Source organism: Siniperca chuatsi, linkage group LG14, assembly GCF_020085105.1.
Source record: "Siniperca chuatsi isolate FFG_IHB_CAS linkage group LG14, ASM2008510v1, whole genome shotgun sequence".
In the NCBI taxonomy this organism is placed as follows: Eukaryota; Metazoa; Chordata; class Actinopteri; order Centrarchiformes; family Sinipercidae; genus Siniperca; species Siniperca chuatsi.
This window is the reverse complement of record NC_058055.1, coordinates 6,784,950-6,808,429: the sequence shown is the minus strand read 5'-3', so window position 1 is coordinate 6,808,429 and position 23,480 is coordinate 6,784,950. Positions and strand designations below refer to the sequence as shown.

The window sequence follows — 23,480 nt, the reverse complement described above, 5'->3', positions numbered from 1 at the left end:
GCTAAAGTGCAGCAGGAAGCGAGGAGGCGGACAGGTGGGTGTAGATCCTAAAGGACCAATCACAGTTGGTCATCAGGTCAGTACTTATCTGCATGCCGACGGGCCGCACATTAGTTTTGATCTTTCTCTTCTCTGAATTGTGGTCCGTCTACAATCACAGCATGGTAAGAGACTTCACCATTATCAGAGTCTGTTATGATGAGCAGGTGCTCTCAGTTGTAGGACATTAAACATTTTCACAGCTGAGTAATTCAAAGAGCATTGTATCTTCAGTGGATAAGAACCAGTGAGATCTATTGACTGTAGGTTAGTCTGAGCACTTGTGGATGACGTTATAATGATTTATATCTTTTCTTTCTTTTTAGACAAGCTACACAGACAAAGGGGAGAAGGTAAGATTAAAACTGCTTCTTGTTTTGGACGGGAGTCTGTGATGTGTGATGTAGTTGGATGTGTTGGATGAACAGTACTGTTAGTTCTGCAGAAGAAGGCCTGAATCATAACCCAGTGGCTTCATGTGGGAATTGTAGGAATAAATGAATCATTCTAAACCTACAGCTGATATGAGATTTAATTACAAGTCTTTGGGTGAAACTATTCATTTAATACCTCTAAAATACAGTTAAGGTGTTATGTTTCTCACTCGTAGGATTCATTAAACTGTTGCACAACTTTTTTTACTATCAGCCAATGTGATTCTTCCGTTGTACTGTTGCTTTTTAGCCCACAAGGGGAAAGTTTGTCAGGTTTCATCATCTCACCTTCTGGGTCGGCAATGCCAAACAGGTCAGTATCCAAACGCTTTTCTGTCATCTGTGTCATTTTCATGATTTCAGGACCAGCCAAATCCCATCACATCATTACATGTCATTATTTTCCACATAATTATTTATGTGTGTTATATTTGGATCAAGATGAACTTTTTTTTGATTCAGTGTCTTCATCATGCTTCTTTATACTTTTTGCTGGGTTAACACAAGTTACTGTGTTCAGAATTCACATAAACATCTACAGGTTTAAGTTTTTTTTTTTTTGGAATAACAGTATACAGTCCAATTAATCGATAAGTCGATGGACGGAAAATTAATCAGCAGCTATTTTGATAATCAATTAACTGTTTCAGTCATTTTTCAAGCAAAAATGCCAAATGTACGCTGGTTCCAGCTTTTAAAATGTGAGGAATTCTGCTTTTCTTTGTCATATATGATAGTAAACTTAATATGTTTGGGTTTCAGAGTGTTGGTTGGACAAAAACAAATGGTATTTAAATAATTTTCTGTAATTTTCTGACAGTAGACAAAAAGATTATTCAATTAATAGAGATTATTAATTGATAATGAAAATCATTGTTAGGTGCAGCCCTACCACATTTATGCATTTTAATGTGGATTACTAAATTTAATTGAAATTAAACAAACACACACACACACACACACACACACACACACACACACACACACACACAGTTCAGCCAATCATTGTGGTTCAGCACACAGGCCAGACAACACACAGCCTGGATTGAGCAATCCACAGTCAATACATTTGGCAGCAGGAGATGAACACTTGTAACTGTATCTCACTTTGTCAAAGTTCATCAGAAACTCCCTTCACAGTAAAGACAGTCCGATCCCTTTGCAGGCAGCCACCTTCTACTGTGATAAGATGGGCTTCGAGCCTTTGGCCTATAAGGGTTTGGAGACTGGCAGCAGAGAGGTGGTGTCTCATGTCATCAGACAGGATAAGGTATGCAGTTAAACATCCTGCGCTTGAATTTACAGTATATCCATGATCAATGATCCTCCCCACAAACACAACCACCCCTCCTCTCTCCTCACAGATAATGTTTGTGTTTGAATCTCCGCTGAATCCTGGAAATGAGGGCAAGTTTTCTCCTCAGAAAACCTGAGACTATATGAATGATGAAATGCTGTCAATGTGATTTTCACTGTGTCTGCATTTCATCGTGGTTTTATCTTCCCTCAGAAATGGGAGAACACTTGATGAAGCATGGAGACGGAGTCAAAGACATCGCTTTCCAAGTGGAGGACTGTGACTTCTTAGTCAAGGTAACAATGATACACAGAAGGATCGTTTTGTAACGTTGATGTGCTGATGGATTTGGTCGCAGTTGGGATAAAATTGACCACAGCCTGCAGGAGGACTATGAACTGAAATTGAATTGCAAGAGGCAGAAATGAACGGGTTTCATATTATTTGACATTAGTTATGGCCAGTGTGTTTTTTTTGGAAACACTTCACTGCCAAATGGCCCATTTCAGAATAATGTATATTATATTATTGGTGCATTAATGTGTTCATCACTTTAATGCTGCAGCTGGTAAAGATCGGGCTAATTTTAATTACTTTGTATTAAAATATATTGTAGCTTGTGAATTTCCCCCTTGGGATAAATAAAGTCTTATTTTATCATAATGAGAATTTATTTGTTGATTACATTTTGTATTATTCATCTAAATCTAAGTAACTAGAAATTAAAGTTATCAAATAAATGTAGTAGAGTGGAAAGTACAATATCTGCCTCTAAACTGTAGTGGAGTAGAAGTAAAAAGAGGCAGAAGTAAAACACAAGTAACTCAAAATTGTACTTAAGTTCAGTACTTAAGTAAATGATGGTGGTGCTTATTTTCCACCTTATTTTTTGTTTATATCCAGTATATACAGCAAGAGAAGAAGTAAGAGAAGTAACAGATTTGAATTCCACTGAATTCAAATTCACTCAGTTCTACTAACTTTTATTTTTGATTTTAAACTGCAATTCTGTTTCATCTGTTTCAAATCAAATTCTAGAAATAAAGCCAACCTGATTTGTCTCATCATACTATACATTCTCAGTTAGGGGTAAAATGTGTGCGGTGCTCTGAGTGTGTGTTGAAATAGGGGCAAACATGCCGGTGGTCTGACTTTGAGTTTCAGTGGCTTTACCTCAATCAAGGTCAGACTGGAGGTTTGGATAAACTCTCTGCGTTGAAGGTCAGGTGACTACAAAGATACAGAATCACCACTGACGTTACACAGAGATCAACAGTAGCATCATCTAAGATACATAAAGCAGTACATCACAGCATGTTTAGGAAGATGTTCTGCCTTCAGCCACTGGAGGGCTTCCAGGAGCCGTCTTCAGACAGAAAAACTGTTGTTATGCTCCTGTATTTCCCAACTGATCCCAACACCACTCCACCGACAGACAGCTAAAGAGCGAGGAGCTGTAATCGTCAAGGAACCCTGGGTGGAGCAGGACAGCCACGGGAGAGTCAAGTATGCTGTGGTTCAAACGGTACGTAAAGAGGGACGCACAGTTGAAAGCCTCATGTAAATGTACACATGAAACTGGAAACGAATAATAATGTTGTGTTCATGTTTTTTCCCCAGTATGGAGATACAACACACACACTCATCGAGTACCTCAGCCCCTACAAAGGCCTTTTCCTGCCAGGCTACAAAGAGCCTCTGTTTAGGGATCCTCTGTTAGCCAAACTGTGAGTCTGTCAAACTTTTACCACAATACATGTGGGGGATTTTTTGGTGTAAAACCTTTGCCGAGTACTGTTTTGTATTAAACTAAACAATCTATTCAAATTTGTGGAAAAGAGTTACATTGATAAAAAGCCACTTGTTCTGCATTTGCAACATACCTCATCAAAATTTGTATCTTTAAGTTATAGTGAACTTATAATGAGGGTCTATTTTCTTTTCTTTATTGGTCTAATTTGACCTTACATGCTAGTCAGTGTTAAACCGGGTTGCTTTATAAATCTTAATAAGATTTCATGATTTAGATTGAAGTTTGCCACAGAATGTCTGTGCACAGTGAAGTACCAGTGTCAGTGATGGATGATATTTTATTTCAGTTTCAGGAGTATTATATGACATGTGACAGTATATATGATACAAAGTCACTGAAAAAGTTGTATGTTCCTGTGCCTGGCACCCTGATTTGATAAGACAAAGTGCCTTTTCCAGATTTTAACCCAAAATACTAAATAAATGCATTTTGATCAAATATTATATAAAAAACAGAGCGGATGAGTGCTTTACCTGTATGTAACGGATATTCTCAATTATTCTGTTGAACCTTCATGGAAAAGTACCCATGCAGTGTTTTTCTTCTTCTTCTCTTTGTAGTCCACCAGGAGGTTTGAGCTTCATCGATCACGTTGTGGGAAACCAGCCAGATGACGAAATGGTGCCAGTTTCAGACTGGTAAGACTCCTGTCTGACGCACGTACGCACACGGCCGGCACAGCAGACAGACACATGGGGCAAAAGGACAAGTAAACACTCTGCAAATGGTCAATCCACCTCTGTCGCAGGGCGGAATGTTAGCGCAGATATTCAAAAGCTCCAGTGCAACATTACTGGACTATAAAATTAAAAGTCTAAATTTTGTTTCAATAAAAGTCACCAAGAGGAAAGGAGGTGTATTCAAACAATTCCAAATAAAGTATGGCTTGTTCGTTTTAGCTTATTATCACATTTTTTGTTTGTGTTCTCCAAATTCCAGGTATCAGAAGTGTTTGATGTTCCATCGGTTCTGGTCAATAGACGACAAGCAGATCCACACGCAGTACAGTGCGCTGAGGTCCATAGTGGTGACGAACTATGAAGAGACCATCAAGATGCCCATCAATGAACCTGCAACGGGGAAAAAGAAGTCACAAATCCAGGTGTGACTTTATCAGCTCATTTCAGTACTACAACACCCTCAGTCTCATTTTATTCGGGCCTTTCTGTTTATCACAGTGGTTTATCACAGTGGGTCCCCAGCAGCTTGAGGAACAGTTGTGCAAATGGGGGTTTGTGACATTAAAATGTGTGACAGCTCCTGGTTTACAACCCTGCCTCAGTGCATGTCCTGCATCTCCTTCTTCACAGGAATATGTGGACTATAACGGGGGACCAGGTGTTCAGCACATTGCTCTCAACACGTCAAACATTATTCAAGCCGTGAGTCTCCTGCGTTAGATTATCGTCAATCATTAATCGCACAGCCTCTCCAAATTTGCAAATAAAGGCAAGTTTTAGATCCCGCTTTTTTCTCTGTTTTTGTCTTAAAACAGATAGTGAACCTGCGCGCCCGAGGAATGGAGTTCCTCTCAGCACCTGACGCCTACTATGACACCCTGCGGCAGAATCTCAAAACCGCCAAGATCAAGGTGAAGGAGGACCTCAACCGTTTACAGGTGAGGAGACGTATTATTTCAGCAAGCCTGAGATTATTTACAGCCTTTTTGTTTGTGTTCTAAAACATAAACTATATGTGTTTTGTTTTAAGGAATTGAAAATCTTAGTTGATTTTGATGACAAGGGCTACCTCCTTCAAATCTTCACCAAACCTGTGCAGGACAGACCAACCCTTTTCTTAGAGGTCATTCAGCGGAGCAACCACTTTGTAAGTGCACAAACTGCTGGTATAACTGGTAAACGGAGGGTAATCTTTATGACTTTGTGATGGGATTTACAGGCCTGTGATCCTGTTTCCTACCTTCATCACCTTTAAGAAGCCGAGACAGAGCCGCCTGAACACCTGTTTACAGCTCCCACCCAGTGTGAACAGTATAACAGTAGCCCACTTGTAAAAGCTCAGTAAATCTATCGCAGATACAGATTAAAAGGCTCACTGCTTCACAGCGAAGGGATCTTGGATTGGGTTGCACCCTGTGGCACCCATTCTGCTTGTCAGAACAGGCAAATCTTGTCACTCTCCAGTATTTCACTGAGTCTGCAGATGTGTATACAATGCATGAAAGTGAGAAACTGAATCTGAACCACAGCAAAGAATCTCTCAGAGTAACCACCAACACTTGATCTTTTGATTATCTATGAAAATATTTACATGATTAATTTGCGAGCCCCCGGTGAGTGCAGCTCTTGTCAGAGCGGAGTGGATGTTTGAACCCTGTCAGAATATTTATCTGCCGTGATCCAACATCAAAGTGTTTAACACCCTGAACGGTGTCTGAGAGAAGACCCCCAGAGCCATAACAAATGACACAGAAGAAGGCAGATCTTTGGGTAATTAGCCATCTGTGTGTGTATTTTCTCCCTCCAGGGCTTTGGGGCAGGAAACTTCAAGTCTCTCTTTGAGGCCATTGAGAAGGACCAGGACGCCAGGGGCAACCTCACTGTGCTGACACCCGAAGGGCAGGCCAAAGCCTTCTACTGATCCTCCGACTGCTGCTGCCAAACCACACTTAGACTGTTATATATGGCAATCAACAACACCTTCCACAGCTACAGTATATCAAACACATATACAGAGATAAGCTGCAAGTGCTATCAGATATGCTTTAAGTTGTCTGTAGATTGCATGATGTATGGCTAAATAAAGAAATGTTCATGTTCATGCAGGTTGGCAAGTGTGTGGGAAACAGCTGTACACATTTTAAAGGAACAGTTTGACATTTTGGGAAATATGATTATTTGCTTTCTTGCCGAGAGTTAGATGAGAAGATCAATACCACTGTAAGTATGAAGCTAGGAGCTACCAGCAGACAGTTAGCTTAGCTTAGCATAAAGACAGGAAACAGGGAGAACTAGCTAGCTTGGCTCTGTCTAAAGCTAACAGAATCTACACACCAGCACCTGTGAACACAGGAATGGACTGCGGCAGGCCAAGAAATTATCCGGTACATATCCCCATAAAACCACAACCTGTCGTTTTTACTCTTCAGTTTTTTTTACACATTAAACCAACAAGATGTAATGTGTAACTGCTGCAGATGGTTAAGTAATATTTAAAATAAAAAATGTGTCATTATCTACTCTGCTCCATGTCACATCCATCACATTTCTTCAGAAGGTTTTTGTAGCGCAGGGCACTAATTTTGAGATCAAATGATTAGAAAAGTACCATCTGCTCTTTGCCAGAAAAACATGTTTGCTGCTGTTCAGTGCAAGAATTACAACAGCATTGTGGGTAAGGAACATCACAGTGTAGATGCTTGCCTACAAAATACTTCACCTATGTTGGTGTTCAGAGAAATCTTTATATATATATATATATATATGTTTATATACATGCATGTACATTCCAAATGCACAAAATGAAACTAAAGTAATTCCAGTAATGCAATACAAAACCATACATATTCACTATACATACATGTATAGGATAGCTACAGATATAGAAATACAACAGTGCTAGTCAACCCTGCCTTCTGCATGTGACCACAAGTTCTCATCCACATCACACCTTATGTCCCCTCTTGCAATACACCTGGGGAAGAATCGTATTGCATGTCTGGCAATCTTCTGCAGATATGTCCAGACATCCAGCAATCATTGCTGGATGGACATCTGATCATGTGGCTGGATGACAAAAACGTTCCACCTCCATGAGGAAAATATTTCCTCTGTAGGGTTGAGGAATGGAGAGTAAGGTGAAAGTAAAAGTGACTCCATCTTGGAATGGGTTATAAACGCCAGATGGTGAAACACCACATCTTCCCATACAATCACAAAACATTCTGGATTCTGCCTCACTTTCCTCACGTGGTCATCAAGGAATGGGAACAGGTGCTCAGTATTGTATGTGCCAATTAGGAGTTAATGCATTTTTATTTTTTCAATTTCTTTTTAGATGTAGGTGTAGTCAAATGTAACAAATTGCAGTGTAATTTACAGTAAGTTTGTGTTATGGTAGGCATTGAATGTAAATTTAACATTTTTTACAATAGTATGTAAACATGTGCAAAATGGACTGTAAACACAGAGTTTTGGTGCTGGCTGAGTTTGAGTGAGAAAACAGTTCATGAAGTTTGAAAGATCTGTCAAAGCAATGAAACGTGATCCACCACTGTAGTGCTGACTGTGTGAAGACTTATGAAAAAGTGAACTCAGTATTGAGAAAAGCATGTTACCAATTGTAAAAAACTGCAATAATGTTTAGATTGTGCCTTGTAAATTAATGTTTTGAGTGATAATTTTTTTTTAGCTGTAGGTATCTGATTTGTTAAAGTTGTGTAAATTTGTTCTGAAGCTCTGTGAATGCTGAACCCTGTTATGCATAATTATGTCATCATAATTAGGAAATATATTCTGAGGTCTAATACAATGACCAAGTTATCTTTAATAGTTTGAAGAAAGCTGATTTTAAACTATGTGGAGTAACTTTCGGTGAACTATTCCTTTAACAACACAGCCGTGCAAACACAACTCATTTGACACTGTGGGAGTTTCTCTGGATTCTCCTGCAGAAAAATGCGCTTAGCACAGAGGTTTTATTTCAAAATAATTTATTTGCATATAATTGGAATGAAGACAGGTTGATACATCTGTGATGGCACTGGTCAGTTTCCATATAGAAACATTCAGTCTATACAGAAACCACTCTTTCAAAACTGGACAAAATGGATAAATATATTAGTAAATAAATATATTAGTGACATGTCACTATATTGAAATGTTCTATTATATATAAAATACAACACTATTTCATTTCTGTTTTTGTTCTCTTTTTTGTACACAAAGTATCCAAAATATACTGACATATCCCGTAAAGTTCTGGAGGGATTTTTACTCATAGAAAAGGCAGTTTCAGCTCACTATTCTTGCAAAACATAACATAACAAACACATAAACAACACAAAAGGGAAAGATCTTGAACAGGATGAAATCACATCAGATATTCTGCGGCATCGCTAAATGGTATTTTTCATGTGCTGATAGTTTGGGGCTTGTTGTAATTTAATACTTTGAGTTTTAAGTTGTTTTAAAAAAAAAAAAAAATAATAATCTGCTTAAGCCAAAGTGCTGCTTGTAATTCAGTCATTTCCATCTCAGTCTCAGAGACTGTTTGGGCACGAAAAATAACAGACAAGGAAACCCTGATACTTTAGCTGGAGGACGCTGCGTTGACACATTCAGAGTGAGGTATTAGTACGAGGGACTGCAGCTGAAGATTTCTGCATGATTGTCCAAAATATTGAGTCCAAAATGATTTCCACTTCAATTCTGGCATGTTCTCTCTGGTCATTGAAAGCACATTTAATTCTGAGATTTAAGGAGAGGGTTTAAACAGGAAAAAAGGCACAACACATACTATGTTATAAGTTCACTGTGTTCAAGATTTTGCCTCTTTGGTTAGAAAGGTAAGAGCTTAGTGTGTTGGGAGGTTCCTGATTTAGGATTCTGAACAGTTTGAATCAATAAGGCACATATGAGGCTTTAGTAAGTGCTACTGGTTACACTGCAATACCCATAAGCTCTTTGGCTGCTGTTTGTGCTAAGCTAAACTGTATCTTAAGTCTGACTGCTGAGAAAAATCCTTTCACATTTTCACTTTAAAGCAAAAGTCCACGCTATAACAGAATTCCTATTTCTTTGATCTCAGATTATTTAGTCTAGTACATGCAAGCAAGAAGTCTGTGGTTAAACTGAAAATAAGGGAGCCATGTTGGGTGGCATAATGAGGTCGACTTTTATCTACACAGTTTAAGTGTTCAGAGTCATTTTCCTGGGATCTTAACACATTTTCTGTCTGTCAGTCTGCCAGAGTGGCTAAATGGGAGAAGAGGGAATGGTAGGTAACAAAGATTTAAACCTTGATTCTGTCATTTGCAGTTTTGAGAGATGGTTTAAAAAATGTATTTTAAAAACAATTTATCTGAATGAAAAAAAAAATCAAAATAATGTATTGGATTTCTGATTTAAGGTGGATCTTCCTTCAAGTGCTGTAAGCTCAAAAGCAGGGATTGGCGATGCACATTTACCACGACAAAGGATTTTTCACCGATTCGGGTATCATTACTGTAACTAAAATAAATTCTTCCCATTTTTCCAGTGTTTGATTGTTCCTGAGATTTTTCTCAGGTTCTACCCATTACAGTTTGAAATCATGGGAAAAGCACACCAAGCTTTCATTAAACTGGTGCTACAGCAACAGACTGAGCTGATGCTTGGGACTGTAAGGTCTACCTAGCATGGCTTTTCTCCAGTTATATCATTAAATAGTCACTATCTCTTTTCTATAGCGGCAATGTAGAACATTTTTCTAGAGCTTTAGTTGCTGGAGGACAACGGGAGGGTATATCCTTTTTGGAGGATAATAGATCATTGTGATGAATTAGGCATTAAAGGAGCATGTGTTTGTCGTCCTGATAAGGCCTGCTCACTCTGCACTGATCAGAAGGTTTAACAGCACTGAGGTCAAACATGTGAAGTGACCACTGGCAAGAGAAATGACAAGACAATAGCTTGTAATGACAACGACATAATTCAGTCAAACTGGTTCATTTTGAAAAGTGAAAAAAAAATTACAGACTACAAAAAAAGAAACAGAAAATGATCCAAAACACAAACATACATGTTGAAAACAGCTGCCATTATTGAAATAATGAAAACAAGGCCCATGCAAGGCTCAGCAACCTCAGTGAATGCTCATTGTTTGAGGGGCTTAGCATCAACCTTTCTCTCCATTTGGACAGGTTTAACTTTTTGTTGAGTTTATGGGAACTACATGGTTGTGACAAAAAAAAAAATCACTACAGCAGTACCTTTAAAGACCCCCTGTGTGAGGCATGTTAAGAAATCTGAGCTGAGGTAGGCTGGAGAGAAAACCGTCTCTAAGCTGTGACTGGACTCAGCGAAGGAAGACGAAGATCATGCAAGTGAAATTAAGTACCTCTAAGATAAATCAAGTTATTTTGTAATAGAGTGAGCAATGCAGAGATGGAGTCTCACTTCATGAGGGCTCAACACCCTAAGCAAGGATCATTCTTTAGCTGTCACTAAGGAGCATGGGAACTTGTGGTATCATGTTGGTAATGAATATTCTTCCTATAACTGACAAGGAGAAATACAGAAAAACACTATTTCTCCTTTATAGTGTATTAGTCGTTTCCCCAGCAACTCCCTGTCTCCAAACATTTAAATAAACATTGAAATCATTTAGTATATTTTGATATACAATATTATGAAGGGTTGGGCATTATTCTTAAAATTTTAGCTTAATTTAATCACAATAATTTCACTTTTAATAATAACGGATCAAACTCAATCTAACTCAGCTGAAAGAGCATTTCAGCATGTGAGCTTTGAAGCTTGGGGGAAGCTGGGGAATCGTCCGAACAAAGGCATTGCTGGTGGAATTATGTGGAAGACATGAGAGCAATAGCCAATGAGAGGCTTGTCCATTCTGGCTCCTGTGTAGCAGCGTGATAATGGGGATGCAACAAGTTCTCACACACCAGACTCCTCTTCTGATCCTGTGGACACAAAAACAACTCAAGTCAAAAACAAAGAATACAAATAAAATGTTATGCAGGTCTAAAAGGATCACTCCAGGTTTTTCCTAGGGCTTATTTTTGTATTTTCTCCATCATTCTTATTGGTAATAAAATCACTGTACTTACCAAATGAATGGCTGAGATCTGAGAACACGGCAACATCGCTAAAAATTCACTCATGCACCCTGTCAGATGAACATACATGTGGTAAACAAAGTCCCAGGTTAGCCAAACTTATTTGAAAGATAAAATAATAATATAATTTTTACCCAAACTGTGCACTGTAAACGTCATAGGCTGACTTTATGGTTCATCTTTGACCGTCTATACTTGCTGTAGTTACCACAACTCCTTCTTGCTAACATTTCAGGTGTGCTCACTTTCAGTCTAACCTCTAAATAAAGCAGTTTAGAAAATCTGGCTAAACTGTTGGTTTGTTTATCTGTCAGATTGTCTGACTGCTCTTGTTTTTTGCCCAGTCCGACTTCGCTGTAGCAATGTTGCCGTGTTCCCAATTACTTTGGTGACTTCAGCATTATCACAACCAACACAAATGATGGCCAAAACTATGAGAATAATAAACTAAAATGATAATCTAAATGATTATTTAAGACTGAAAGGCTGGTCATGTTATTAAAGATGAACAAGTGAGACACCAACCCTGATTGTGGTGTAATGTTTGGCAGTACAAACAAATGTCTGTGTTGTGGTCAGCAGCAGGGCCGTGGTGGAACCTGCAGGGTGGCCTGTCCATAGAGGTCCCAGGCCCCAAGAGCTGAGGCTCTGAGCGTGCCTGCTGCACCCGCTTTTGCCACACAACATGGGCCCCGGCACAGCAAGGCCAGTCCTCCATACCTCCAGAGTCCAGAATGAGGGGCACGGGGAGCAAGGCAGGGTGCAGCTCAGGAGGAGAGCAGCAGAAGCCTGGGCCCTGACCGTAGTGGATGTGGATGCTACGGTCATCCTGCAGATCCAGGCTCTGGTGGAAGCGAACAGAGGGGCCATCAAGCACACAGCCACCCACTCGCCCAAGAGGAGCGGGAGGGTGTCCGTGTCCCTGGTGGCAGCAGTGGGGTTGAAGCTGTAAGGGGATTGGGGACACCAGGACAGGTGGTCCTGTAGGGCTGCTGGGGTCATGGTCCTGATACTCTGTCCCAGGACTGGGCCGATCTATGGGGTCTGGCTTTGGGCACTGGCAATGGCTGTGCTTAGGAGGGCACACAGGTGAGTCTTTGTCCAGGACAGGAGCAGCAGGTGCAGCTGCAGCAGCAGCTGCCCCGTGCTCCTCATCTGAGCCTCTGCTCGGGCCCTGGCTGCGCTCCCCCTCCTCATAGTGGTGGTGTCTGTGGCGGTGGTAGTGGATGTGGCTTAACACAGTCTGCGGCTGTTCTTCGGGGCAGCCTGCTTTGTTCACCACAGAATCCAGAGACCTGGGCCGGGCCTGTGCACATGCCTCCAGGCTGTTCCTGCGGGGGGCACGCCCAGAACCTGGCCCATAATACACAAACGGATCGTAGTCACTACTCAGAGAGCTACGGAAGGTGGACCAGCTGCCATAAACCCCCTGCAGGGACACGTCAGTACAGTTGAGAACTGAGTCGCTGGAGGAGCCATGGCATGGCCCTGAACTGGAGTCACTCGCTGGCCCATCAGCCAAGTATCCGCTGCGTTCTGTGTGGTAGCTGCCACCTGAGCAGCTGCCTTCGTCCTGCCGGCTGTGGGCCGGAACTCCGCGGGTCTGCGGTGTGATGGAGGCGATGTGGTGCAGTCTTGAGCTGGATGCACTGCGCTGGGCCGGACAGGATGAGCGATAGTTGTGGCAGGACCTACGGGAGTTGTAGTGGTGGGTCCTGCAGTTACCTCCAATCCTGTGGGGCCTCCCGGGAACCTCTGCAGCAAGGTGGTACCCACAGCCAGAGCCAAGAGGCCTGCTGGACAGGAAACGTAGCCTTTGGGTATCTCTGGGAGAAGAGCCAGTGTAGTGACCCAGAGAGGGATAGGGTCCAGAGGGTCCACGAGGATAGTGGGGCCTCATAGAGAAGGGGATGGCATGCTGGGGGAAGGGGTGGTTGCGTGGGCTGCTGTAAGGCGGAGCGTGCAGGAAACCCTGGCTTTGCTCTGGACTCTGCTGGAGTCTGTTCCTCTGGGGCTGCCGCTCCGTCCCTGTGGACCACAGCAGCAGTCAGAATATACAGAATACTGCAGGGTTGTAATAAACTAACAGTAACTTCTATTTATAAAGCACTTATCATAGCAGATTCAAAAAGGGGTTAAAAATTCAGAGATATGTCTGGTTCTTGTCCAAAACATTGCGTTGTTAGTAAAATTTAAAATTCTTCTGTTGCCAGCAATGTGGACTAAATTATTAAAAGAAAACTAAACTTCATAACAATCTTAATATGTTGAAGTAGAAGAAAAAAGACAGATTCCTGCAGTTTGAATTCCTTCAGTATAATGGGCACCTTCTTTACCAAAACTTAACTGGAAATATGCTTTTCCTCACCCATGATGTTGTGCATGCAGAGGGGACAGGTGCGGTGTTGTAGCAGCCAGGGGTCGACGCAGTCTTTGTGGAACTCATGAGCACAGGAGATGATCCTTAAATGCTGGGACAAAAGTGAGACATGGGTAGATTAAATAGCTGACAAGGACAGATAAATCTACAGATACAGTATGTTCCTCGCTCTCTCCCTCTTACCTGCCCGTCCTGGAACTCCTCCAGGCAGATAGCGCAGACAGGGCTCGAGTTGGAGCTGCTGGCTGACCCCCAGGCCGCACGGTGGCGCTGAGAGCCTGAGCAGCCCTGAGAGCTGTAGGTTTTGGTCTCCAATCGACTAATAGCCCTCATGGTCTGCTGATGGACAGAGTCCTGCACGCACAAGAAGCAAGGGTTAGAAAAAGATCAACTGAGCTGTGAGCTGAGCTGAAGACGAACCAGCCTTGTCTCTGTAAGATTTATTTTTCTTCTACCAACGTTGCTGCTATCACTCACCCAGGTTCTGCTGGACTTGCACTTGTAGCGGAAAGCGAAGATTAGGACAATGGTCAGAATAGCAAGGACGATGGTGAGCAGGATTCCCACATCATAATGTGGCTGAGAAGGGAAAAGAAGATGGAAAGAGAGCAAATATTTATATCATTTCATAACCAAACCTAAATATCTTAAACTTAAATATTAAGCACTTAAAGAAACAAGAAAAGCATGTAAGAAATTCAAATGAATGTTTAAAGCGCAGCAGCAATATCGCACAGCAATGACTTGGGCTTTTAGATCTTGTAAATCTGTGAAATGTCCTTTAAGAAGATATGGGTGAGGCATGGCCGGCTGAGGGAACCCGTGCAGTGTTCATGCCCATAGGCCCATGGACATCATAATCCACATCTGTCTCCCACCCTCTCCTCTCTACACTGGATGGTCTATTTGTATCCAAACATGTTAGAGTGGCCTCTCAGCTAACATGATGTGAAATTTCCCGATCTTTCACATGACTCCCTTTCTGTCCTTCTATTTCCCAGAGAGGTTCCTCTTCTTCCAGCCAGTGAAAGGAAAGTCAGACATGTGTGTGTATGTGTTTCAGTGCTTACCCATCTAGGCTGCTCCACCATGATCTCAATACGAACTTTGGCCTCCTCGTTCTTGTTGACCAAACCCATCAACTCCTCAGCATCCTCCGCCTCCACCAGCACGACTGGACGAGGAAGGGAGTCTGTTTCTCGCAGCTGTGTGTGTGTGTGTGTGTTTGTGTGTGTGTGTGGTGTGATGGTAATCCAAGCAGGAAGAAAGACAGAAATATGAGTGTGATATTTCTGTGTGCTTTCTCGTCTCGCATATTTTATTAATTAATATGACTGTAGCTGTGTCGTAGTGATGCCTGCACACTCACCTCAGCAGCAGCATTGGCATCATCACTGACATCAAAGATAACAGCCTGAGCTCCTTTATCCAGTGCCATGCGAGCCTGAAGGAGACAAAAGAGGAGAGACTACAGTTAAAAACAAAACATACACTCAATTTGTCAAACTAGGACATGTTTAATAAATTCTTATACTTGTGTGATCTGAATAATGCACGAAAACTACATATTTAGTAGGAAACCAAGCAACAGAGAACATCACTCCTTCAGAGGCCAGTTACACAGTGGACAGTTCATGTGACTACAGCAGACCATACCAGTGCATTTAGTGTTTTGACCCATCACTAGGTGGCAGTCATGCACTGAGCCTCACAACACAGACCAAAGTACAGCTCCTCCTGCTACTTTTCCACCTGACTCTGGAAGCCACACTGACTAAGAAGTGTGTTAGCAGGACTCTGAAGGCCATAGCACAAATCTGCTGCCTGATCTAAACCTCTTTCTAATGTTGGAGAGTGTAGCCAAAACAAATAGTGGAGGATTATTTGATTGAGTGAAAAGAAAAGGTGTTTTACTTTATGACAGCATCAGCCTAACATGCAAATAAGGAACATTTTGTATTCAAACTAGGCTCTGAAAATGTGCTGCATCCCCCCCTTAATGGTTTTATTATTTCATTATGTCATTTTATAGTGTGTAATTCTAAAGATAAAAGAATATTTAAAAAGAAACAAGCATGGTGGCACATCAGTCAACTAATGACTACTAGTTACTAACCAGTGGTGCTCAGTGGCACAGGCAATGTAGGTAGTAACCAACACAAGGCAACAGCTGGATAGGGGTAGCAGAGCACAGTTTGCTTATTATTATATTATTAACCTTCATTATCTTACATACATACTCTATAGATATAGATATGACGGTGCTGTTGGGTGCTTCACCTAACTGTATGAGTGTGCCTTACTGCACTTGTACCGTCCCCTCTGACCTCTCTGCCAACGTTAAGTGTTTAGTCTGATTGAGGGACAGGAGAGAGGTGTACCAGCTGTGGCTGTCTGCTGTCTGAGAAGGTAGTGTACAGTGGGTTTTTTTTTTTTTTTAGCTTTTTTACTGAAAACAGATGCCTGCTGCAGCCTGAACTGACGCTATGAGAGCAGTGAGAGTGAACCAAATCATTAAAGTTGTGGGCCAAAAATAAAAACAATAAACTGAAAGACCCTATAAAGTTTTGTAGCACTGTGGGGAACTGCTGAGTCGGGTAATAATTATCTGTGGCTTCATCACTACGAGCGACACCTTTTACCAGAAGTCATATACAGTATATACTGTATATATATATATATATATATATATATATATATACTATAAAAACATTGATTAAAGTGAATTTAAAGCAATCCTAAGCACAAGAGTCAGAGTCAGTGGCTTAGTGGTTAGTGGACTTACTCAATAATGTCAGTAACATAGCAATATCTATCAAAACTTTGCTAACTTTAGCCACCATAAGCTACTGGTCATACCAGACCAAGTAAAGCTGTAGTAAGAAACCCTGAGTGTATTGAAATGATCAAGGGTGCATTTTATTGCCTATGAGTTTAACATTTCATTCGTAAAAGACTGAATTTGCTATTTTTTCTTCAGAAGTTACATAGTCTCAATTTAACACCTGAAAAATGGCATAGTAACTAACTGAAATATACTGTATATTTACTACTGAAAGCTGCAGATTGCACATTTCCCAAGGCATAAATGCTGTGGAAACAGTGAGCCTCAGACATGGCTCTTAGCTGACAAGCAGGATAGTCATTCAGTGAAGCACAATAGTGATAGCAAACAAAGAGCTCCTCTAAACGTCTGATATGCAAAAACCTCCTGCAACACTAGTGCTATATCAGATTCTCCATTTATTTAAAGAGTGAGGTATGTCATCACGAGCATCTTTCAAAATGTGAATAATGTTCACTGATAACTTGCTGGCTGACCCGTAGAGAACTTAAAGTGTGTCTGAGTTGCTAACATCTTTAACACACATTTAGAGTATAGAGATATTGTCATTTCTACTAGCTGTAGTAATTATGTAGTCCTCTCAATGAAGCAACCCCGCCTGATTTTACACACCTCCATCAACCCCGGATGTCAGGCAGGGAAGGGGGGTTATTTACAGATTTTTTTTTAAATGCACTCACTTTTACATCATTTGAACATCTTGGTTTTATGGTAAACTCTAAAAATCCAGTGATCATTTTAATTATCTACAGACCGCCCAGGCCAAACAATGTTTTCATCCAAGAGTTTGCTGAGCTATTATCCCATTTTATATCAAAGTATGACAAAATTCTTATTTTGGGTGATTTTAACATACATGTCTGCTGCCCTTCTCAGACTTTTGTCACTGATTTTATGGATACTTTGGAATCTTTTAACTTCAGTCAGGCAATACAAGAACCCACACATGTGAAGGGCCACACCCTTGTCTTGGTTCTGTACAGTGGTCTCAGCCCTGACAACTTTGAGACAAAGGATATCTGTGTGTCTGATCATAAGGCAGTTTTATTCAGTGTGGTTTTGGCCCAACTACCCATTAATCACAGTACACCTGTCTGCTGTCTTATCTTTAACTTTACATCTCCTAGCAAGTCTGCCTATAATCTAGATTTGAACACAGAGGAACTGGTTTCCCTTTTCAATGACACCTGCTAGACTATCCTGGACTCTGTTGCCTCCTTCAAAGACAAAAGGTCAAATACAACACTCCGGCTCTGGCTAAATGAATCCACCCAGGAATTAAAGAGACATGGAAGGAGAAAGGAACGGAAATGGAAAAAAACAGGTTTATGTTTTTTATGAGCTTTGGAAAGATGCAATGAAAAACTATTAAATAGCAGTTAAAGAAGCAAGAGCATCTTTTTTCTATAATTGTATTTTAGCAAATCACTCTAACCCCCCCCCCCGGCCATGTTTTACATGCCACTAGGGACATTCTTAGTTATTTTAGCAATTTTAAACCTCTATCGCACCTCTTTTTATCTGAAATCATATCCCACATGAAAGCAACCACGGGCAGCCTTGATATTATTCCCACTAAGTTTCATAAAGATGTTATTGACTGTTATGGACGGAAGGAGAGGGAGTGCGCTGTGATTGGATGACCGTGGAGCCTTGCGTGTCCATGACATTGACACAGTTGGGCCCAGTATTTTATTGATGATTAATAGCTCCTTAGCAAAAGGAATTTTCCCAGCAGCACCATTTTCTCACTGGTTTTAACAGACGACATCACATCACCCAGACCCCATATGAGCCAGCTCGCAGCCTTATATCCTCAGGTGGGGCCCTTCTGGCTGTTCCAAAGTCGAGGCTCAAATCTAAAGGTGATGGTACATTTGCCATCAGGGCCCCTAAACTGTGGAATGACCTGCCTGAGGAGAGAAGAGAGAGAAGGCTTGCAGAATCAGTGCCTTCTTTTAAATCACTTCATGAAACTCATCTTTATAGACTTACTTTTATGTGATGTCATGCTTTTATTCATCTCTTTATTGCTTTTATTGTTTCCATTTGTTTTTCATTGTTTTTAAGTTGTCTTGCTCTGTTTGGCATTTCTGTTCTGCTTTCTGCTGTTATATTGCCCTCTGGATATCCTGTTTCTGCTATGCCTTGTCTGTCAAAGCACTTTGTAAAGGTGAATAAAGTTATTATTATTATTATGTGCTTGGTGTGTGTGTGTGTGTGTTCCTTTGTGTATGTACTACCACTGGGTCTGGGTTGACCTGAAGTAGTCTTGTGTATCAGGCCTGCTCTGTGTGTAGGTTTTTCTGCGTTGGCTCTGAAAGTTGTTTTTGCTATCAGCGTGCTCTGCAAAAGCCCAGAAATGCTTTCACGAGCATCACCAGAAGACAGCGAGAAAACAAATAGCAGTCTTTTCATCAATATCTCATCACATGCTCTCAAGCGTCTGGCATCTGCCAACGCTTAATGAGGAGGAGACACAAGTTTAAACACCTAATCACCCGGGTCAAACACAACACTAAACAGTGATTTCTAGCCTACTGTTGCTGGCAGCCCAGGGCAGGAAGGAGCGCGCTCACACACACACACACACACACACACACACACACACACACACACACACACACACACACACACACACATATATATAAGACTTCTGCAAAAGAAATTCAGGTAAAAGCATCACTCCATTGATCCATTAATCAAGTTAATGAGAAACTTCTTTTGTGGAGTGGCAGCATTGATCACTTCAACACTTCAAAAAGAGAAAGTCATTGCATGACAAGGAAGAAACAGACGTTTCCTTTGTGTAAGCAAAATGTCAGAAGCGTATCCCTCCTACACTTACTTTGCACATTGCAGAACATGAATTAAAAGCATCTTGCACACTAAATACCCATTGGTGAGTGTGCATACAGTGTGTGTGTTTTTGTGCACATTGAAGCATGCAGTAGAGCGTTAGCAACACTGTCCCACAGAACCGCTGGTTATATTCAAAGGCCATAGTATTGACGGTCAGAAAGAGGTCAAATAAAAAACATATCCCCTTTGATCTGGCTTCCAGCTCTGGTGCAACAGCCTTTCCCCTGTTTCATCAGAACAGTAATTGTAGTACGTGCATGGGCCTAAATGGGGTGCGGTCAAATAGGAGGAGAAAAAAAAGCTGGATCTTTGACATATGGGAATTTGCTTTACCTGGGGTTCAAAAGTTCCCTACGCAGCACTGAGCCCTTACGTCCTCTAATCGTGGCAATAAATGCAGGGAAGCCCGCTCTTGTGGTCCAACACACACACACACACACACACACACACACACACACACACACACACACACACACACACACACACACACACACCAAAGACAGACACAAGCAATTGAATAGTCTCCAACAGTTCAAGAATATATTATAAAATATTTCTCCATTGACTGCTGCTGTGGCCTTATTATATGTCAGTATTAGTAGTATTAATACCACAGTGCGGTAGCCGAGCCATATGCCGCTACTGAGCCACAGACCCGGAAGAGGCCTGAGAGATCTTATTATGTGATTAATAGGAGATATATTTAACCTTTAATGGTGCAATGAAAAGTGCAGGTCTGACACTAACAAGACAGTTAAAAGGACTGCCAGCACAAGGGTTTCAACATCTCCACGTTTGTTATGGGCGGAACTGAAACAGACATCACTGCGGTTAGGTAAACACCCATCCTCATGAGGTGCAACTCGAAACATGTGATTAAACACTATTTGGCATTTGAGTGAAAACAATTGTAGCATCGGAAATGACTGCGGTTCTGAGTTATACAGTGACGACGTCATCACTGAAAAACTAACAAACAACGCTCAGACCACAATAGTCTTCTTCTACCTATAACGCTGACTGGGTTTTGAGGGAGGGTGCGCGCAAACATGGGCAGCAAAGTTTCGCTGTGTTTTGTGAAACAGAGTGGAATTATTTCAGACGAGGCTGGCGAGGAGAAGCGGCAGGTAGTGCAGAGCTTTTTGCCAACGCAAGTTGTCCCAAACATAAACGCACCTGAGGTCACAGAGCCAGAAAGAGGCACTGTGAGGTCACACAGGTACACAAGCAGGTCTGCTTTCAACACAGACAACCCATAACTTACAGTCTTATCAGGGTTTCTTACATTCATTCTGCTATGGTGACCGAGCACAGCAGAAAAATCTAAATACAATATGAAAAATGATCATCTAGACTTATTACTGAGCTTGCCTGCGGGCTTTTTTCACATGACATTTTGACTTGTCATAGTAGGAAAAGCACAGGTATAATCAAAAATCAATGAATGATGGCTCTGTTCTATTCTAGTGTCCCAGTAGGCCATGCCAGTGTGACAGTGAGCCAGCCTCCAGGACCCTGAAACCAAAGCAGCTAAATGGAATTCAGCCATCATTAATTTCACAATTTACACTTGTGCTTTTCTTACTGTGTCTTGTCAAAATGTCCCTCTGAAAGTCTGTCTTACTAAATTTGAACATTTCTAACTTTGGCGCCCCCCCAGTATATCAGAAAATACACTCTAGCTGTGTCTCAAGTCCATACAGAACATACAATGTACTAACTGTCACAGTATATGGTTGTTGCAGTTAGTATACAAGAAATAAATGTAGTTTATCATTTCTTTCAAAAAGGAAATAAATGCACATGCCACCGGCGCCAATCAAACTGCGAGTTTGCCACTGCCAATTCAATCTCACAAAAAGGAAGCAAGAGGTTTTTCCAGAGTATTAAATACATGTCTTTTTTGTTTTCCAAGACTTTCCTCAAGCTGTACCACCCCCAACCGTAATTTGTTTTACATTTTAGCAGTTTCTCCTTTATGCGTTAGATTGAGGGACAACAGTGTACATCAACAGCATTTTATAGCATACTGACATACTGCAACTCGACCGCCGACAGTTTGGTTGGAGATTCAGGTGTGTTATACTGGTAGCGGCTAATGTAGCCTCGAGCAGAGATGAGGAGTGGGCTACAGAGGTCTGGTAAGCTCACTGCTTTCTAACTCTACACCCCCAGTGGTCTTCAGACCCAACAGACACTTTCATGTATTTATTAATTCATCAGACTTCAAGCAGCTTCCTCTGGAACCACAAAAGGCTTTATACAACTTCTTTCATAGTACTCCCCTTTAACTAAAACTAAACTAAATTAAACTCCATCCGTTGATGAAGGCCACGAGTATGGATGAAAGCGCCAGAAAAACCAAGTAAGCACACCTCGTGTTAAGACTTTTTTTGTCTAACTGCTTACAATCAGTATCCCCCCCCCACCCCCTTCTCTCCCCTTCCAACATTATCTCATGTTACTACAAACATGAGCTAATGTTGGTGAATCAGAACCATTTGAAGCTGCGATAATCACATAAAAATTCTACACATGTTTAAATGGTTTTAAATTGTAACACCTACTGAAGCTGACAGGAGAAAATGATTCACAAACAAACCAAGAAGGAATCTATGTTTCACCTTGCTACGAGCAGCACTTGGCTAACTGCAGAATTAACCACAGCTCATCTTGTATAAACACCAGTTCGAGCCAGTGATCTGCCCTCTCCAGCATTGGGTGGGCTGCTCGGGGCCAGCCAGTGCTGTTTGTTTACATCCCTGGCGAAGTGCGGTCTGTGAGGCAGGCCTGGCATCACAGTGTGTTCTCAACGGGGCAGAAACAAACTACGCTGCTCTGATGTCTTTATTTCACATAAGCGATGTGCCAAGGTTTTTCCGTCGCCTGACAAGATCCTTTGCCTGTTAACGTCTCAGTGTTTGTCATGGGTTTAATGTGGTGCGGATGGCACAGCCAGGCCAATTCAATCCAGCCGGTGAATTCCCTTCATCTGCAGCCATGTTGCAACGTAACGGAGAGAAAAAGGAGAGGGCAATAATGAGAATATTACACACAGACACACATAGACACATTCAGTCTTGCCATGGCGAAACATCTGCTATATTAGTTGAACATCTATGATTACAGAACTATATTCAGTGTCCAAGTGTGACCCAGCAGCTTCATAACCTTTGACTTTTGACAGCAGATTTTATTTAAGTCTGTGCATTAAAGGAGCAGTAAGTAAGATATTTAAAGTCAATCTGCAGCAATGAGCGCACAGCAACAAAATATCTGGCTGAAGTCATTTATTCTCATATTGAGCCATCAATTTTTTTTAATATACCAATAACAAGAAAAATATCTGCCAATGAGTGAGAGTGAGATCATTTGAGTTGTTCCAGAAGTGGCTGACATTTCAGGAATTTTAGAAATTAGTTTCAGCATAAAGCAAGACAGAACAAGGCAGGACAGAGCAATAGTAACAAGTAACTGTTTTTTTTTTTTATTGGTACCAGATTAAATAATTTCACTCAGTTTTTCCTAGAACAAGCCAATTTTTTACTCTTTTTTCACTCTCTATGTCAGGACATTACCATTAATTACACACACTCTGCCATAAACCTCGTCTCCGATAACCCTTCCTGCCACTTTAAAACATGGCACTAGACTCTATTTAACTCAATCTAACTTGTCTTTTCCCAGCGTGACTGTCCACATCATTCAGTGCATGAGTAAATTATACCATGGAATAATATGTGTGGGAATAAGGAGTGAGAGTTAAAGAGGTAAAGAAAAAAGAGAAGGACAGAGAGGGAGGGAGAGGAGTGAGGCGAGCAGGCTGTGGTGCTGCTGCATTAAAGTGTCTAATGACAGAGTACGGAGCTCCAGGCCTACAGGTCTGAGGCAGACTCTCTGCTCTGTCATTTCTCCTGACTGGCCCAGCACACTGAAACCATTACTGAGGCACTGGGACCCGCCGCATAGCTAAATGAAGAGCAGACGGGGGCGAGGGCTGGTGGTGATAACA

The 23,480-nt window shown here is 41.4% G+C and overlaps 2 protein-coding genes across 2 annotated transcripts in view; one reads left to right on the top strand and one right to left on the bottom strand.

Moving 5' to 3' along the window:
- Positions 1-75: 75 nt before the first annotated feature.
- On the top strand, positions 76-6,782 carry hpda (4-hydroxyphenylpyruvate dioxygenase a). The gene is made up of 14 exons (XM_044221155.1): positions 76-164; positions 366-392; positions 724-786; positions 1,639-1,743; positions 1,838-1,880; positions 1,984-2,066; positions 3,206-3,295; positions 3,391-3,497; positions 4,144-4,221; positions 4,523-4,685; positions 4,894-4,965; positions 5,079-5,201; positions 5,294-5,410; positions 6,071-6,782. The coding sequence occupies exons 1-14, from the start codon at positions 93-95 to the stop codon at positions 6,182-6,184; spliced, it is 1,257 nt and encodes a 418-aa protein (XP_044077090.1). The 5' UTR covers positions 76-92; the 3' UTR covers positions 6,185-6,782.
- Positions 6,783-8,726: 1,944 nt separating this feature from the next.
- LOC122887709 (E3 ubiquitin-protein ligase RNF43) overlaps positions 8,727-23,480 on the bottom strand; it is an 81,782-nt gene continuing 67,028 nt past the window's right edge. Inside the window, exons 3-9 of the mRNA XM_044221154.1 lie at positions 15,131-15,205; positions 14,832-14,966; positions 14,239-14,340; positions 13,945-14,115; positions 13,750-13,852; positions 11,907-13,409; positions 8,727-11,225 (exon numbers count right to left, since the gene is read on the bottom strand). Coding sequence (XP_044077089.1) covers positions 11,200-11,225; positions 11,907-13,409; positions 13,750-13,852; positions 13,945-14,115; positions 14,239-14,340; positions 14,832-14,966; positions 15,131-15,205 — 2,115 coding nt within the window. The 3' untranslated portion in view covers positions 8,727-11,199. The remainder of the gene's footprint in view (positions 11,226-11,906; positions 13,410-13,749; positions 13,853-13,944; positions 14,116-14,238; positions 14,341-14,831; positions 14,967-15,130; positions 15,206-23,480) is intronic.

Excerpts from the sequence above, each read along its gene's own strand:
- hpda (XM_044221155.1), top strand. The coding sequence starts at position 93 with ATGCCGACGGGCCGCACATTAGTTTTGATCTTTCTCTTCTCTGAATTG. Across the intron at positions 5,202-5,293 it reads AGGACCTCAACCGTTTACAG|GAATTGAAAATCTTAGTTGA; the intron begins GTGAGGAGACGT and ends TTTTGTTTTAAG. Across the intron at positions 5,411-6,070 it reads TTCAGCGGAGCAACCACTTT|GGCTTTGGGGCAGGAAACTT; the intron begins GTAAGTGCACAA and ends TTCTCCCTCCAG.